This window comes from Pangasianodon hypophthalmus, chromosome 13 (genome assembly GCF_027358585.1).
Source record: "Pangasianodon hypophthalmus isolate fPanHyp1 chromosome 13, fPanHyp1.pri, whole genome shotgun sequence".
NCBI lineage: Eukaryota > Metazoa > Chordata > Actinopteri > Siluriformes > Pangasiidae > Pangasianodon > Pangasianodon hypophthalmus.
In genome coordinates, this window is record NC_069722.1 from 7,889,195 (window position 1) to 7,906,315 (window position 17,121).

At 39.8% G+C, this 17,121-nt stretch overlaps 1 protein-coding gene across 1 annotated transcript in view; it reads left to right on the forward strand.

Annotated features, from left to right (window-relative positions):
- The first annotated feature begins 3,680 nt into the window (after nt 1–3,680).
- fam171a2a (family with sequence similarity 171 member A2a) overlaps nt 3,681–17,121 on the forward strand; it is a 47,250-nt gene continuing 33,809 nt past the window's right edge. Inside the window, exon 1 of the mRNA XM_026916785.3 lies at nt 3,681–3,925. Within this exon, the coding sequence (XP_026772586.1) occupies nt 3,835–3,925 (91 nt within the window). The 5' untranslated portion in view covers nt 3,681–3,834. The remainder of the gene's footprint in view (nt 3,926–17,121) is intronic.

Sequence of the window (17,121 nt, forward strand, 5' to 3'; positions counted from 1 at the left end):
ACTTGCAGTCACCATTCTTATGCTTAGAAAAGAAAATCATTCTGAGTCATTTCACTATAGGAACTAAATAAATCATATTAGTTCTATGTCGAAATACTTTGACATTAGAGATATAAATAAGACAATAACACTTTAAGACAATGAGGCCTTAACTGGCTGGTATTATCACCTTAAAGGCAGTCTAAATAAAAGCATTATTAAAAGCAAGTGAACCTACAATTAGATAGTGCTAGTATCAATTTTAACAATCAGCAAAATCCAGAAAGCATTTGGTGTTCTAGTGTAAGTATCCTCTTTAAAATTAATGCATATTTACTTTTCCTAATTATACTTAATGTTATATTCTTTGTTATGTTATAAGGCCAGAGTTTCTAGCTAGATAAAGAAATCATTTCACTTACCCACTTACCTAACCTTAAACAACAGATTGAAATTATCAAACTGAGATTTTTCTTATTAATATTTTTTTGTTGTTGTTGTTGCTCACAGCACCTGACACTACAGTGCTTCATAAGTACAGCATGATCATATTTGTGTGTGTTCTCATGCTTTTTCCATGACAATTTCAGATTGACATGGTTTATTTTGTTATTGAATCAATTTAATTCAAGTGACTAATCAACAATTATATAATAACAACGTACCTAAAACAGTTGGTAGTAGTTGTTAGTGATCTCCACCACTGCAGTCATCACTACTACTACTACTACTACTACTAATAATAATAATAATAATTATAATAATAAAATGCAGAACCCTGATTAAATGTTACAGACCACAGCTGTGCTAACATTTATATTGGGCAACATTTGTGGTGGTGCCATTGCTATGAGATATTGAAGTAGCCTATAGGGACAGTTTTTTGAATTTCCATTTTTGTCTAAGCTTTCTTGCCATTAATAAAACAAAACACCCAAACACATGATACATTTCTGAAATTCTCAAGGTGTTGGCTATCTACATGTGAAGTATATGTCAATGTTTACGTCACATTCTAAAGAAGCATGGCTTACCCTTTCGTCAAGACTGACGGAAAATATTTTTTAATGTAATATTTGGTAAATTGGGACAGCATGTTTAGTAATTTGGGACACAAGCCTTCATTTTCATCCTCAATTACATCTTTAAAACATTATGTGGTTGTAGCTTAATTATTCACGACATTGATAAATCACATTTCAATAACAAGATTTGTAAAAATCTTCTCCAGATCCATCATCGACATATTCTAAAATTGCATGAACACAGCAGACTGAGTAAAATTAAGATGTTGGCCTAAGTGACATTCTATAACTTCTTACACCACCAACAACAATAACAGGTTTAGAAAATCTTCAACATTTTCCACACTGATACTCAATCTTTTCTAAAATTCAGTATGAACAGATTAAGTAATAATCACAGTACTCAGTAATTTTGTGTTTGATAATTTGGGACATCTAGAAAATGATTCAATTATAAACATCTGTACATGATTTAAAATAGCTTTATGCTTATTTTGTTAGAGTAGTACATCTTATGTAGGCTATGTATGCATCATAAATACACTGGCCAAAAGTTTGTGGAACCTCAGCATCACATCCATATAGGCTTTTTGAACATCCCATTCCAGATTTAGTCCCGCTTTGCTGTTATAATAACCTCCTTATTAAAGTTAAAGCTTTCCACTAGATTTTGGAGCGTGGCTGTGGGGATGTCTGCTCATTCAGCCACAAGAGCATTAGGGATGTCAGGCACTGACGTAGAGTGGGGAAGCTTGGGGTGCAGTCAGCATTCCAGTTCATCCCAAAGCTGTTCAGTGGGGTTGAGGTCAGGGCTCTGGGCAGATACTTCCTCTGTGCAAAGATGTTGGATTCTTCCTCTCCAACCTTGGCAAACCGTGTCTTCATGGACCTCACTTTGTGCACAGGGACATTGTGATGCTGTAACAGGTTTGGGTTCCTTAATTCCAGTGAAGAGAAATTGTAACACTACAGCATACAAAGACATTCTATACAATTATGCGCTTCCAAATTTGTGGCAATAATTTAGGGAAAACCCACATATAGTTGTGACAGTCAGGTGTCCAGAAACTTTTGGGCATATAGTATATGTGGAATGTATTAGTAATTTTTTTGAGGTCAACTTCCTCTTTGATGCTTACACTTATCAGGCCAGAAAATAAATGCTGTTGTCCCAATTTACCTGAATTCTGTCACCCTGCTATCACATTTGTGTCCATAAAACTAAAAGTATGAAAAGCTCTGAAACATTTTTTATTGCAGGTGCACTACTCACTAATAATAACATATAGTTTATAACAGCTATATGTTATAATGTTTATAACACTGGCAGTGGTGGCTCAGCGGTTGGGCAGTGGTGGTTCAGCGGTTGGGCAGTGGTAGTTCAGTGGGTGGGCAGTGGTGGATCAGCGGTTGGGCAGTGGTAGTTCAGTGGGTGGGCAGTGGTGGATCAGCGGTTGGGCAGTGGTGGCTCAGCGGTTGGGCAGTGGTAGTTCAGCGGTTGGGCAGTGGTGGCTCAGCGGTTGGGCAGTGGTGGCTCAGCGGGTGGGCAGTGGTGGATCAGCGGTTGGGCAGTGGTAGTTCAGCGGGTGGGCAGTGGTGGCTCAGCGGTTGGGCAGTGGTGGCTCAGCGGTTGGGCAGTGGTAGTTCAGCGGTTGGGCAGTGGTAGTTCAGCGGTTGGGCAGTGGTGGCTCAGCGGTTGGGCAGTGGTAGTTCAGCGGTTGGGCAGTGGTAGTTCAGCGGTTGGGCAGTGGTGGCTCAGCGGTTGGGCAGTGGTAGTTCAGCGGTTGGGCAGTGGTGGCTCAGCGGTTGGGCAGTGGTAGTTCAGCGGTTGGGCAGTGGTAGTTCAGCGGTTGGGCAGTGGTAGTTCAGCGGTTGGGCAGTGGTGGCTCAGCGGTTGGGCAGTGGTAGTTCAGCGGTTGGGCAGTGGTGGCTCAGCGGTTGGGCAGTGGTAGTTCAGCGGTTGGGCAGTGGTAGTTCAGCGGTTGGGCAGTGGTAGTTCAGCGGTTGGGCAGTGGTGGCTCAGCGGTTGGGCAGTGGTAGTTCAGCGGTTGGGCAGTGGTAGTTCAGCGGTTGGGCAGTGGTGGCTCAGCGGTTGGGCAGTGGTAGTTCAGCGGTTGGGCAGTGGTAGTTCAGCGGTTGGGCAGTGGTGGCTCAGCGGTTGGGCAGTGGTAGTTCAGCGGTTGGGCAGTGGTGGCTCAGCGGTTGGGCAGTGGTGGCTCAGCGGTTGGGCAGTGGTGGCTCAGCGGGTGGGCAGTGGTGGCTCAGCGGTTGGGCAGTGGTGGCTCAGCGGTTGGGCAGTGGTGGTTCAGCGGTTGGGCAGTGGTGGTTCAGCGGTTGGGCAGTGGTGGCTCAGCGGTTGGGCAGTGGTAGTTCAGCGGGTGGGCAGTGGTGGCTCAGCGGTTGGGCAGTGGTGGCTCTGTTGGGCCCTTGAGCAAGGCCCTTAACCCTCTAATCTGTATGATGGCTGACCCTGCGCTCTGACCCCAGCTTCCTAACAAGCTGGGATATGTAAAGAAAACACTTTCACTGTGGTGTGATATATATGTGACAAATAAAGGCTTCTCCCTCTTCTTCTTGTAGCTTTACATGTAACAGCAGAGGGCGCGTGCGGGCTCCGCACCAGTACGGGAGCGCGCCTGCCTGCCTGCCTGCGCCTGCCTGCGCGCGCACAACCTCCCTCCCTGCACAGGACAATAGAGGCGCGGAGAAGGGAAGGGAAGAGAAGGGGGCAGAGTGGGCATCTCCGGATCAGCACTTCTCTGTGCTTCATCCAGAGCAGTAAACATGGACGAATGGCCGCCTCGGGCACTTCTGTGATGTTGCTGTAAGAATGCCGCCGCCGCGGATTTCCCGATTCTTCGCCTTTTCGCTTCTCTTGTGCGGCGTTTGGCTGAAATCCGCAGCGCAGAGAGGAGCAGTTGGTGAGTAGTTGAGCGCCACTTCTGGGATTTCAGGGCTTGTAGCATCGGGGTTTGTGCGCGAGCGTCGAGAGCCATTTTCTGCTCTTAAATGATCTGAAGTTTACTGTGGGTTAAAGTTAGATAAACAGAATGTTCTCTTCTGGGCTGGAGTTAAACAGGGCTCAGTATGTTCACCTTCTCAGCTGCTGAGTGAGGAGCACAGTTTCGGATCAGCTATCACACTGCAGTGATTTGATTTTCACTGAAATCTAGAAGTCAGATTTACTTTTGATGAACCCCAGATATACTCCAGGAGCATGCACTGTAAAAGCATTACTGTAAAATTTACACCAAACAATTGTAGCACATATTTACAGTAAACTACTGTAATATCTTTACATACTACAAACACATAATCCAGTAGATCTGCTCATTTGGCTGACACTTTCTGATGCAGGATACAACTAAGATGAAGGTTAAGAGCCTTGCTCAAGGACCCAGTCATGGCAGTTTGTTGATGTCGGGATTTGAACACACGACCTTCTCCTCTGTAACTTAACTGAGCCACCACAACTAGTTCAACTAACCTTCATCCACTGAAGTAACTTGCGCTGAAAGATTGCGCTGAATCAGTGCAGGATACCTGAGCTAGTCATGGTGGCCCAGTGGCCAATAAATGACTATAAAACATTTTCTACAGTATGCAGATTGTAAAATTATGAATGCAAAGTGTCAATGTTCCTGCATGCTGAGTCCCTGGCCTTCAAACTGAAGATGCTTTGAATTAATAACCTACACCATCAATTATAATTATGGAACTTTTTAATGCGGTGCAAATGTAAAGTTATTCATTTAGGATGCGTGATTCACAGTAGCGTCTAGTTTAGACACAATAATTGATTTCAGTATGCTCTTGTACATCTTATATACACTCACCATCCATTTTAATAGGAGCACGTGTACACATGCTCATTTATGCAGGATTTATGCCAATCATGTGGCAGGAGCACAACGCATAAAATCATGATATAGGTCAAGAGCTTCAGATTACGTTCACATCAGACATCAGAGTGGGGAAAAATGTGATCTCTGTGACTTTAACTGTGGCATGGTTGTTGGTGCCAGATGGGCTGGTTTGAGTATTTCAGAAACTGCTGATCTCCTGGGATTTTCACACGTATCAGTCTCTAAAGTTTACATAGGATGGTGTGAAAAACCAAAAACATTGAGTGAGCGACAGTTCTGTGGGTCTTGTTGATGAGAGAAGTCAGGGGAAAATGGCCAGATTGGTTCAAGCTGCCAGTAAGTTTATAGAAACTCATATAATCACTCTTTACAACCGTGGTGAGCAGAAAAGCATCTCAGCATACGCTAAACATCCAACCTTGAGGTTACAACAGCAGAAGACCACCTTAAGGTTCCACTTCTGCCAGCCAAGAGCAAGAATCTGAGAGAATATCCTAACTCTAACCTTCCTACTGCGTCACACAAATTGCGTTATATGAATTGCTATTGTTATGAGATGTTGTTTATCTTCAGACCTTGAATTAACAACGTCCAACAAGTTCATATCCAAGTGCGTATTTACACACCAGTATTTGTATGCTATTATATTGCATCAGAACCATATGTACAATATATTATCATGTCCATCATTCTGACACACGTATGATTCAGTTTCTGACAAACACTGTTACCACTTTATCTGCGTCCACCGTCTTCTCAAAGACGCCTCGAGTCTCAAAGACGACTCTGGAATTACAGGATTGTTTTCTGTCCAGTTTTTTGTCCAGGACTACTGTCAGAGCTGCTGTTATAGAAAATTCTTCAACACCCTCTGACTGAGCAGATTAGAGAATTCAACAGTGCTTTGGTAACGTTTTCTAAAGTGTAGGCTACATCCAGAATCTCACTCCTTGACTAAATAAAGTAGTGTGTTAAAATACTGTGTCACTGATATGTACGTGGTTTGGAACAATTTGGATGATCATATCCATGATATTATATTATGATTATATAGCAACAGGGCAGTCGTGTAGATGCTGCTGTGTTTCATATGAATACTCACCCAGAGAAGGCGTATGTTTAGTATTTATCTTAATAAAATGTTCTAATATGCTCGTTGCTTTAATCATTAAACACTGAGTTTAGACAGTCATTTCTTGAGGCACTGGCCCCCCAGTTCAGTCTGTCGGAGTTGTTTGTGTAAACTCTTTGCAGGAACTCTTTGCTTCCGCAGGGACATTAGGGGAATATTAATGTGATCCGTGAGCCTTTTCTCTGCCTCCACTCTGTTTTTCTCTCTTTTCATGAGCTTATGGCAGGCGATGCTTCTGTGACTCATTTGCTTGCGGTTGCACATGCCACAAAGTAACCACCGGCTCTTCCTAAACGCAGGATTCTCAGCCTCAGACATTTTGCCCAAATCCTTTGAAATCTTTTCTGGTGTTTAGGCATTGAATGAATTTTCATGTTATAAACTTGTAATTGTCAGTTTATTGTTTTGAACAGGTTTTTATATATGGATGCACCAAAATTTTGACTGCCGAAAATGGTGAAAAAGGTTGAACATTTTAACCGGTGCCATTTGTAGCATGTTTTTGAAAAAGACAAAAAAAAATTCACAAACAACAGCGTCAAATTGCGAAGTCTAACTGAAAAATAATTGCTTTGGATGAACGATCATTCTCTGCGGTTGAGGATGTTCGGTTTTGTAGGTTAAATAGAGCATGTTGAGCTCTTATTGGCGATATTTTATATATTGGTGTTATACAGTGTCTAGTAGTTGCTTTCTTTTCCAAATAAAAGAGGAGTACAAATTAGTTGCAGTTCATAGCTATAGTTCCCAGCTACAGACATTTCAGTTCCGAGTTTTACTACTTTTGGTACTTTTAGTACTTTTTGGTATGAATTTTTATCTCAGTGCATCACTACTTTTATAATTCAGCCCTCGTTGGTTATTTTTTTCGCTGTTTCACTGTGGATATGAAGTGCTGCTTGATACTTCATGATACTTCAGTCAGCTTCAAGTGTAGACTTTTGTTTGAAATTTCTTTTTAAACTCTTTGGAAAAAAAGGAAGAAGCTGCAGGTGAAGGTACAAAGCAGTGTCATTAGTTATAATGTACAAAAATGATCTGAATGGACTGCTGAAAAGTTTGCAAAGCTCCTTGAATTCACACTACTTCTAATTGCATTTGTTACGCCTAGTGTGACAGCAGGTTTGGGAAACCAATTCCAGATAAGCGTTATCATGTCAGCTCCCAGGAGCCCAACTGGTGCATATTTAGTCATGGGTACATGCCTTCTGCAGTATTAATGACATGATGTCCTGTTTAATTTGCCCAGGAAGCAGCCATGTGCATGTGGCCTGCACAGTGAGGGAACATTAATATTATTGTAATGTTAATCAGCAGAGAAGCTCATTATTTTTATTAGCAACAGGGCTGGTTCTTAATTGATTTTCTCTTCTGGTGGCAAAGGAAAAGTTTCAGCATCCTAATATCGAGCTAATTAATGTTATGGCTGGATGTTCGATGCTGTATGGAAACGCTGATATTGTGTACTTAGACATTCTAGTGCCAACTAGAAACAAGGTCAGCTTGCGTAATTATTGACTGCTGCTACTTACAGTACAAGTTCTTGAAAAGTTTAGCTTAGTATCATTTGACACAGAAATCGCATATGATCGCATATTTTCATATGATTCCCAGATTAATTCTGAGGTTAGCTAGAGTGCATGCTATTTCCAGTACTGTAGTTAGTTAAGTATTTGGTAACATGAGGTAAATGTGTGCTGTCTAGTATTACTAGTACGATCCATGGTATAAAATCATTAAGACTATGATTAAGCATAATGAAATGTACTGTGCTTTATCTCTTCTGTTTAGTTGTAGCCTGAATAAAAGCCTTGATGTTAGGTGAATTTTTGCCAAGGTCTTTTAGGTTTTCTACAGATGCTGCCTGAGTCATCTGGCAAAGCGTGAAACTGGGTTATTCTTGGCTTTTTGTTGTTGCACAGCAAGCACATGACCGTCCTAATCGTGCTGACACCCATCGCAGCCTCCTCTGTGTTCTGTGTTTGCACGAAAGCCTGCAGAGGAAAAGCCAGGTTTGGACTAATGCAGACTGACTGCTGTGGATTTGAGCTTGTCTATCAGAGCCTCAGGCCAGGTCAACTGTGGCACTGATTGTAAAATTGTCTTTTTATTATTCCAGTTTCTTCGGTCACGCTTAAGGATCAGCCGCTGAAGTGCATTTCAGAAAAGCGAAACGCTCTATCGTGACTGAATTGTGTGACTGGAGAGATGAAGGTCCACACCAAAGAAGGAAAAGCCTGCTACTCTAATTCACACTAATTGAGCATCTCACAATTTGCATTAGGAGTGAACACTTTTAGGTCTTCACTTCTATTGAAATTAGATCACCCATGGGTAGATAATTTACAAGTGCATATCTTTTTTGTAGGAGGGAATTATCAGGGTACTAGTAATTAAACCGTTATTAAACAGAATTTAAAACCTGGATGTAGGAAAGAGGGATAAAAATAACACAGTGTAATAGATGCACATAAATTCAGATAAACGTTTGAGAGTGTTTCTGCATTGATGTTCTGGTGCACTCAGAAGAGTCCTTCACCATCCTTCAGTCTGTTTCAGCTTCCACTGGAGTGAAGGGCTGAATTTATGTCACTCCATCAGATTTAGCTCTGGGCATTGACCACGTCTTGCTGATCCATATTCAGCTTTAACCTTCCGCAGGGGGCGGGAGGACATGCTTGTCGCCTCCAGCCCTGGGGATCCACTCAGAGAGCACTCCTGCAATGTTTTAGTGATTGAGTCTCGTTGTGTACTCCATCAAGGCCTACCTCCTCTGCCTGATTCACTGATCAATGGGCAGTTCATAAGCCTTGTCCCAGAGATCAGTGTTCAAGATTGGGTCAGGTCAGAGGATGTTAAGCGTAGACTTTTTATTACTCATTAATAAAGACGTGCAGCTTCTGATTGAGAACCTTCGTGACCTTTCAGGTTTCACAGCTAGAGAAGAGTCAGGAAGTAATTAACATTAAATATAACTATAAATAGGTATCAAGTATGGCATTGTTGTTCATGAATAAATTTTAAATTTGTTATTGCTGGCTAATTGCTATGGTTTAAGAGGAATAAAACATTTTGTGACATGCTGTTATTGACTCAACTTCACTTAATGTCAGGATGCATCACACCACCCTGTCGTTGATTATTTTTTTATAACAGCACACACCACAATGTTTAATGCCTTACGTAACAAGCAACACATTCATTTTAAGGTTTTATTCATTTTATTTATTTTAAACTGCAAAGTCTTCTATCCTGAACAGTTTCCTGCGGTGGAAAACTTATTGATTGTTACAAAGCTCTGATACTGGAGACTCCTTCCATAAATGTTAAATGGTCCTTACAGAAAACATCAATAAGTTAATGATTTTAAAGATCTGTTTATTATTAGCCTTAGTTTATGTCCAGCGTCAGCCATTGAAATTCCCGTGAGTTAGCTGTTACTCTTAGAAACAATAATCAGAAGGAGCGCATTAATAGAAACCTGTGAAAAGTAATCAATACTTTCTGACCAGTTAGAATTTTGAACTAAACACTATTTGTACTAAATAAAAGGAAATTTTGCCATAACTCAGTATAACTATGTATAGCCTCAAGCATTTGCTTGATGTAATTAAGTTGTATATGATTACTGGTCAGTTTCATTGAAACAGATTTTGAAATGGACATTTTTTAGTTTAGGATTTAGAAACTTTTCAGCTACATCGTGAGTTCTAGGTCTAAGTAAGACTAGGGAGAGTTATTCACATATCTAGCTTTACAACTATAGAGGAACCGAATGAACTTGTTTTTTTTTTTTTTTTCATTTGAAAAGGACACACAGTTTTGCCTTCACATTGAGGTAGATAATTGGACAGCTTTTAACACATATGAATGAATGCTAGCTAAAAATACTGCCTACCTTGTGTCCATGATGACCGTAAGATGCTTGTTGGATATTATGGTGTATCTTGTGTTAAGAAAATGTGTTTGTAGCCTCCAGCCCAGTGTGATTTCCAGAACTGTTGTAGAGCGGGACAGATTTTTGCCACTAACAGCCTGAAAACATGGCCATAAACCATCTATCCAGAGGCTACACCACTGACCCTGGCATACACAGACCTCAGAGTGACAGTTTGGATCATACTGTATGTTATTAAGTGACCACTGGTTGTGTTATTTTTATGAATGGTCTAGCATGTCATGAAGTTTGAAATGAGAGAGGGATAATGATCATCATGGTTACACAAGAGCTCCTGACTGCAAGAATAAACCCTCTTACAGGACTCAGTGACTGACTAGGACTCATACTATATTCAGGTCATATTGCTGCATTTTGCATAAATCAAAATACACTGCTGACTTTTTGCTGTGACATGGTTAATTAGCGTACATTGTTTTGACCAAAATGATTTCCATTTGTGAGATTATGTGGATGCAATGATTCATCAAAAAAACCCACAGAAACCCACATCTGGAACATATGAAGTTGGTTAGTACACTCAGACTACACAACTAAACAGTTACTGATTAGTTAGAGGGCTCATTTTCATATTGCATCTCCGGTCTTGGCCAGTTTGCTCAAGTTGTTTGTAGTGGTGTCCAGTTTTTTCCTCTGTCTACTTCATATGAAAAGGTGCTACCTTCTTGCCTGCTTCTTCATTTTTTTTTCCTGTGGGGTCATCAGATGCCTTCAGATTTACATATTAACATATGAATATAATCCAATGAATATATTAGAGATTTGGCTCAGATGTGTACAGTAATATTCTTTCTGCTTATTGGAGGCATTTTATTCCTGAACTTTTCACCAAAAGAACACAAAAGATCCAAGATATTATTTATAGTCTACTTGTTTTTAGTTATTAAGGTTTAGATTAAACTAGAGATGCATTGATACCATTTGTCTTAGCAGTAGGAGTAAATTATTTTGGTAGTCATTAATAAGGATACCATCAAGACCACATTATTTACATGGAACATTTTATTTAATTTTGTTTATGTTGGTTGCTACCATGTGCAGCTGGCAATGAACTCCTCATGCTAAGTTTTTTTAATTTGAAATTGAAATAATAATATTAATAGAGAGAATCAGGGTGTCAACCTGAGCAGGCAGAGCAATATCAGTGAGCATGGTCATTAAAATTAGCACAAGGGGCCATGAATTGCACCATCACTTGCACCTCAGTGCTCAGTACTCGCAGAACTGAACTGCTCAGTTTATTTGCACAGTCACTTCACTATTCCACACTCTTAAATACCTCTGTGTGCAGATAATTCAGGTTATCATGCTACTTGTATTGTAGGAAGATGCTGTAGTTCCTCTTGTTGATATTTTCACAGAGCAGTTTGTAGTTTGCTTTGCTTTGATTGCCATCAATATTTGGGAAAAATGTCCAGAGCAAATTAATTAAGAGGAAAAACTGCAAATTATATATAATTGTAATTAGAAAAAGTACTGTACCAGAAAGCTAACACTAGCTATCTAACACTGTGCTAACAATATCAGCTTGTTACATAAACAATAGATTTACTATTTAAATGAATTAAACTTTATGAACAATGAAAGCTATATACGACAACGTATAGATCATATGAGGTTTCAGAGTATAGTTGGCTGTCACTTTTATCCAACACGACTTACAATTGAGACAGGATACAAGTGAGCAGTTGATGGTTAAAGCTCAGTAATGGCAGCTTGGTGGTGCTGGAATCTGAGCTTACAACCTTTCAATCAGAAATCCCATAGCCCAATGTCTTAACCACTGAGCCATCAATGTCCCTGCCAACAAGATACGTGTAAATAGAGTGTGCCAAAAAAAGTGGTGGTTTCTTGTCAACCCAGGGACAGGCTAGAAATAATGGGACACTCTGATACTACTTCTGTTGTTAGGTCATTGACGAGTGAAAGGTTGAGACTCACTTACATGTAATAGAGGGACAAAAACTCAAATATTTGAATTAAGTTTACAATTAATAACGATGAAATTGCTAACATTGGCTTTGGATCATTTAATGAAAACCACAGGAAGAATGAATGAGCAGGGAGGAAATGTCACAGCCTTTTTCCCCCCCTGAGTTCTCATGTCCTGTTGGCGCGCTGTGCAGATGTTTCAAACCTCGAGGCAGACGGTGCTGACTCAACCCGCTGCTGGGACTCATTTCCTCCCAGAGGAAATGTAAACCCTTTTATGAAGCCTGGAAATCTCTCCACTCAGCGACCCCGAATCCACACCTAGTCAGAAAGATTGTGTGACATTTTCATTATGTGATCATGATTAGAATGGATAAAACTGACAGGCCTAGGCCAAGAACACTTACTCTTGTTTAACAGTGTTTGTTTTTTTTCTAGCAAAGAAACTAGATCATGCATCATTTATCAAAGGTGAAGGAATTTATCCCGCAAAAAAGACCGATGCACTGAAAGCAATGCATAGCTAGTAACTTCCTGTCTGTCTTAAAAACAAGGCTCTTGGCATTTTTTTATGATAAAGTTAAACAATAAAAATTTATTTTGCAAGATACCTCAACCCAAAACTGAATCTGGAGAAGACGTCTTGAAAAGGTGTGGAATTTTTCATGGGAAAAGGACAAGAATTTGACGGAACCTCTTTACATGAGTGAGTCTATTAAGCATGTAGTCACACCTGCAGTAGTTTAAGAAGTCTTGGCATTTAAGCAGAGTTCTTTTCTAAATGGCAACCATTGGCATCTACTTAAATGTTTGTTTATATATGCTGCTGAATTCTCAAATCTGATAGGTGAGAAGGTGTGACCTATTAACGTACTAATACAATATCATTTCTATATTAACAGACAATTCACATTGCTATTATTTAACAAAGAATATTGTGACACTTGCTCTGCGTCGGGATGAGAATGAGGAAACAGGAGGCAGGCTTGGAACAAAAAAAAGGCTCTTTTATTGGCTGTTCAGACTTCACTCGCTTTTCAGCGGTTTTATTTTAAATGAACCGCACATACGGCTCAGTTTAGCGCAGCTCTCGCTCAGATCTCCTTCCCAAGGCGCTCGTCTCTCCCCTCTTTATCCTCGACACCGCTCACTGAAACACAGAGCTGTCATTGACACAATGTCCCACGGATGTGCCTTCCTTACCACTCACACCCTCCATTCACAAACTGGCGCTCGACCACGCCTCTGCTTCCACAAATACATAAAATTATTGATATGTTTGCTGTAAGGAAGCATTTACTAAACTTTCATGGAAGAAGTCTCCAGTGCCAGAGATTTATAATAGTCAAAGGTAAAGCTGTTCCTTTAAGTTTTCCACCATGGGAAATCTTGAGGATTTCTTGGTAACATGACAAGCTTCATTGTATTTAGAGAAAAAAGTGGCTGGTGAGGAGACAATTGTTTACAGCTTCTATTATGTAAGGAACTAACTTGTTTCCCGGACATTCCACAGCATTAAATGTAACTATAAACGGATAAAAAAGGTATCATGTGATTCTTATCAGTTTATTTATAAATTGTTGTGGTAAATTAGCTGTTATGCTGTTACAGGTATGGAAAATATTGCATCACTCCATTGTTGATTATTTTTCCCATAACAGTGTTTTATTCCGTACTCTTGATTTCAGCCCTCCTGAATTCTGCATGGGCTTCTGGTATAATTTCATGGTAGACTGCAGCAGTGAGACTCTGATTGCTTCATTTACTGGAGTAAATCCTTGACTTGTATTTGAAGCTCAGTTCTTTGAAAACATGTCCAGGTGCTGCTCTGTTTTTTTTCCCATGTGGTAGAAAGATGGTCCTAAAACTCCCTTCCCTCAGTGCAGATCTCCTCCACAGTGAAAGCTGGATTAGTGAGTGTTGCAGAACTGGAGCTGATGGCTTCCAGCTGGAGCAAAAGTGCCATGAGAAGGCAATCAGGGGATTTATCTGCTGCATACTCTCCTCCAGGCCCTCCCGAAGAAGAGAAGTTTGCTGGAAAGAGAGGGACTTCTTGAAAAGCAGCAGGAACAGTTCAGAATGCTGTACTTACCATTATGAGCTAAGATGAACACTGCTTAACAGGTGTGGTAATAGCTTGCATAGTGTTGACATGAACAAGAAAATTGGCTTTAACTAACCGACAAGAAACATAACTCCACCGCGCAGTGGTGTAGCGTTCATAGACACTGAATTGTTTTATTTTACTGATCTAGCAGGAATAGACGAATCACTAGACAATTCCCAGAACAAGCAGATTTCATGTCTGAGCTATAGTTTGTTTCCCAGTGGACAAATAGGTTCAACAACCAGAAAAAGAAAAATAATCCAAATTTTCAATTTCTGAATTCTGAACAAAATGCAGATTAAAGATATAAAAGAAAAGACTCTAGCCAGATTGGAATTATCTTTTGTGTGCAATGTGAGGACACAACACAACACAGCTTATAGACGAACATTGGCCAAGGACTTTGACTTTTTGTCAAGGTCGCAAACACAATGTTCTTCATTAGAAACTGTTAGATAAAATACATATACTTGTTTGTTTCACTTAGTCTGTATTAATGCCCTTAAGAAGCATACTAGATCACCATGCTTTATTACATTATGTTAGCTACTACTCTTTAGCCTAGCCAGGCTTCCTCTTGCCTGGTAGGCTAGCCAAAATATAAAAATATACTGTAGATTATGGTAAGAGAATGAAACAATGCAGCCTTTATCTCCACTACTCAGTCTGTAAAATAATTTTATATTTATCTGCTCCATAAAACTGTGAACTGTGAAAAGTGAAGATAAAACTGAAAACAGTTTAAAAATGTGGCATGGAAAATACCCAGACATATACATATATTTCTACTAAATTGGTTAGACTTTCATGACTGTGTGAAAATTCTGGAAACTTCCTAATAGAAAAGTTCTTATTTCATATACTATGAAGGGTTTTGATACAAATTTGGATTTTCACACAATGCCAGCCAATTGGAATCGTCAGAAATAAGAGAAACTACCAAAATATTGATGGGATGGGATGGAGCAAGTGTGTGCTCCAATATCTATGTTGGTATTTTGATTTCTGTTGTTCATGCAGTCTGTGTGTGGTCAGTGGCTGCATCACACCAGACTCCAGCATGATTAAAGATGCTCTGCTACCTGAACAAACAAGAATGTGTCTTTCATTTGATCCATGATGCTTTGCGCATCTGTTGGCAGTCAGTAACTGGTAATAGGTAATGGCAGCGTTTAGTGTGTGTCAGACCATCTGTGCACTGAGGTAATTATGGATACTCACCAACATCCAGTAGTCCACAGTGCAAAAAATGATACATTAGAAAGTGAAAACATCTTGAATAGAGGCAAATTTATTTTATTTTAATCATTATGAGATTATTATCAAAAATTATAACACAATTCAACCTATACTATATGGCCAAATGTTTGTGGACACCTGACCATAACACCCATATGTGCTTCTTGAACATCTCATTCCATTAATCCCGCTTTGCTATTATAATAACTTCAACTCCTCTGGAAGGACATTTCACTAGACCTTGGAGTGTGGCTGTATGGATTTGCCCATTTAGCCACAAGAGTATTCCTGAGATGAGGCACTGATGTTGGGCGAGGACACTTGGGTTGCAGTCAGCGTTTCAGTTCATCCCAGAGGTGTTCAGTGGGGTTGAGGTCAGAGATCTGTGCAGGCCACTCGAGTTCTTCCACTCCAACCTTGGCAAATCATGTCTTCATAGACCTCACTTTATACACAGGGGCATTGTCATGCTGGAACATGTTTGGACCTCTTAGTTTCAGTGAAACGTAATTGTAATGCTACCATACGCAGACTTTATAAACAACTTTGTGCTTCCAACTTTGTGGCTACAGTTTAGGGAAGGCCCATAGACAGTATGGTTGTGATAGATAGTGTATTCCTAGGCATTTATTTTATCTGCTAGAATAAAAAGTTCAGTGAGTTTAGTAAGGAATACAACATGATGGGGCTTGCTGTTGTGTAAAAATAATCAGTGATGTAATGCATCCCAACATGAAGTGCCTTTTTCTAGAACATCTGCAAAGCAAGATCCTGTTAGCATTTATATTATATCATTCCCTCCCCGGCCTCTTTTCTTCCTCTCTCTTGAAGCTAATGAGAAAAAATACTTTGTCATGTTGCAGAGAAACAGGAAAAGCCCTCATTCTTGAAGACTTGAAGACCGTGTTGGAAAACCTTTCATAAATAGTCTCCTTACAGAAACCACGCTGTGTATCCACCATACAATTCTGTATTAATAAGCTTTTTCTCTAGAAACAATAACATATTAGAACAAGCGCATTAATTTAAACTTGTGATTTGCCTTGCAGCCGGCACTACTGTTAGAGCTGTTATAGAAAATTAATCAACACCTTCTGACCAGTCAGAATGAAGAATTCAACAGCACTGTGGTATTAACAGGATACAAGTCTCATAATTACAAATATAACACAAATTTACTTCTATTCAATATGTTTTCACTTGCTATTTTTTTGGAATGCAAGCAACAAGTCTAGAAAGGACTGTAAATAGTTTAAAGTTCAATTCTCTAAAAACAGTGAAAATACAAAGTTATTATATTATTAGAATTGACAGTTGTAACTAAGAGAAATTAATATAGTATAATTTTTCATTTCATTGTATTGTATTTTATGGAATGATTTGTATAATGGTTTGTGAAATGGTTTGTAAAATTCTCTCCATTATTTAGGAGGTAAAGCGTTAATAACAGGATGTAGAGGTTAGCCATGAGACGAGTGCGGTTGTACTGAACATTGACACAGTTGTGATTTGGCTGTAGGCACGAGCCCATAGTGTTATTTTCAGTATAACCGCACAATTCTGAGAGCGATATTGCTTTTATACAACAGTTCTATAAACAAGATATTAATATCGAGTCAGTGACACAACATGGCCAAATGTTCTGTTTATTTTTGCTCCACTACTGGAAGTAGATCCCGAAGAAGCTATAGCATCACTTTATAGCATGTCGGCTAGCTCGCTAGCTTACACTGATTTGTACGTTCCCATTAAAGCTTCCTTTTTTTCATAAAATTGCTGTTCCTTCTTCCTTTTCATCTTCACCTGACGAGCTTTCATATTTTAAGTCAAAAGTTATACTCCTGAAAAGTATCGTTTGCTATGTCTGCTGATGATGTCGCTAA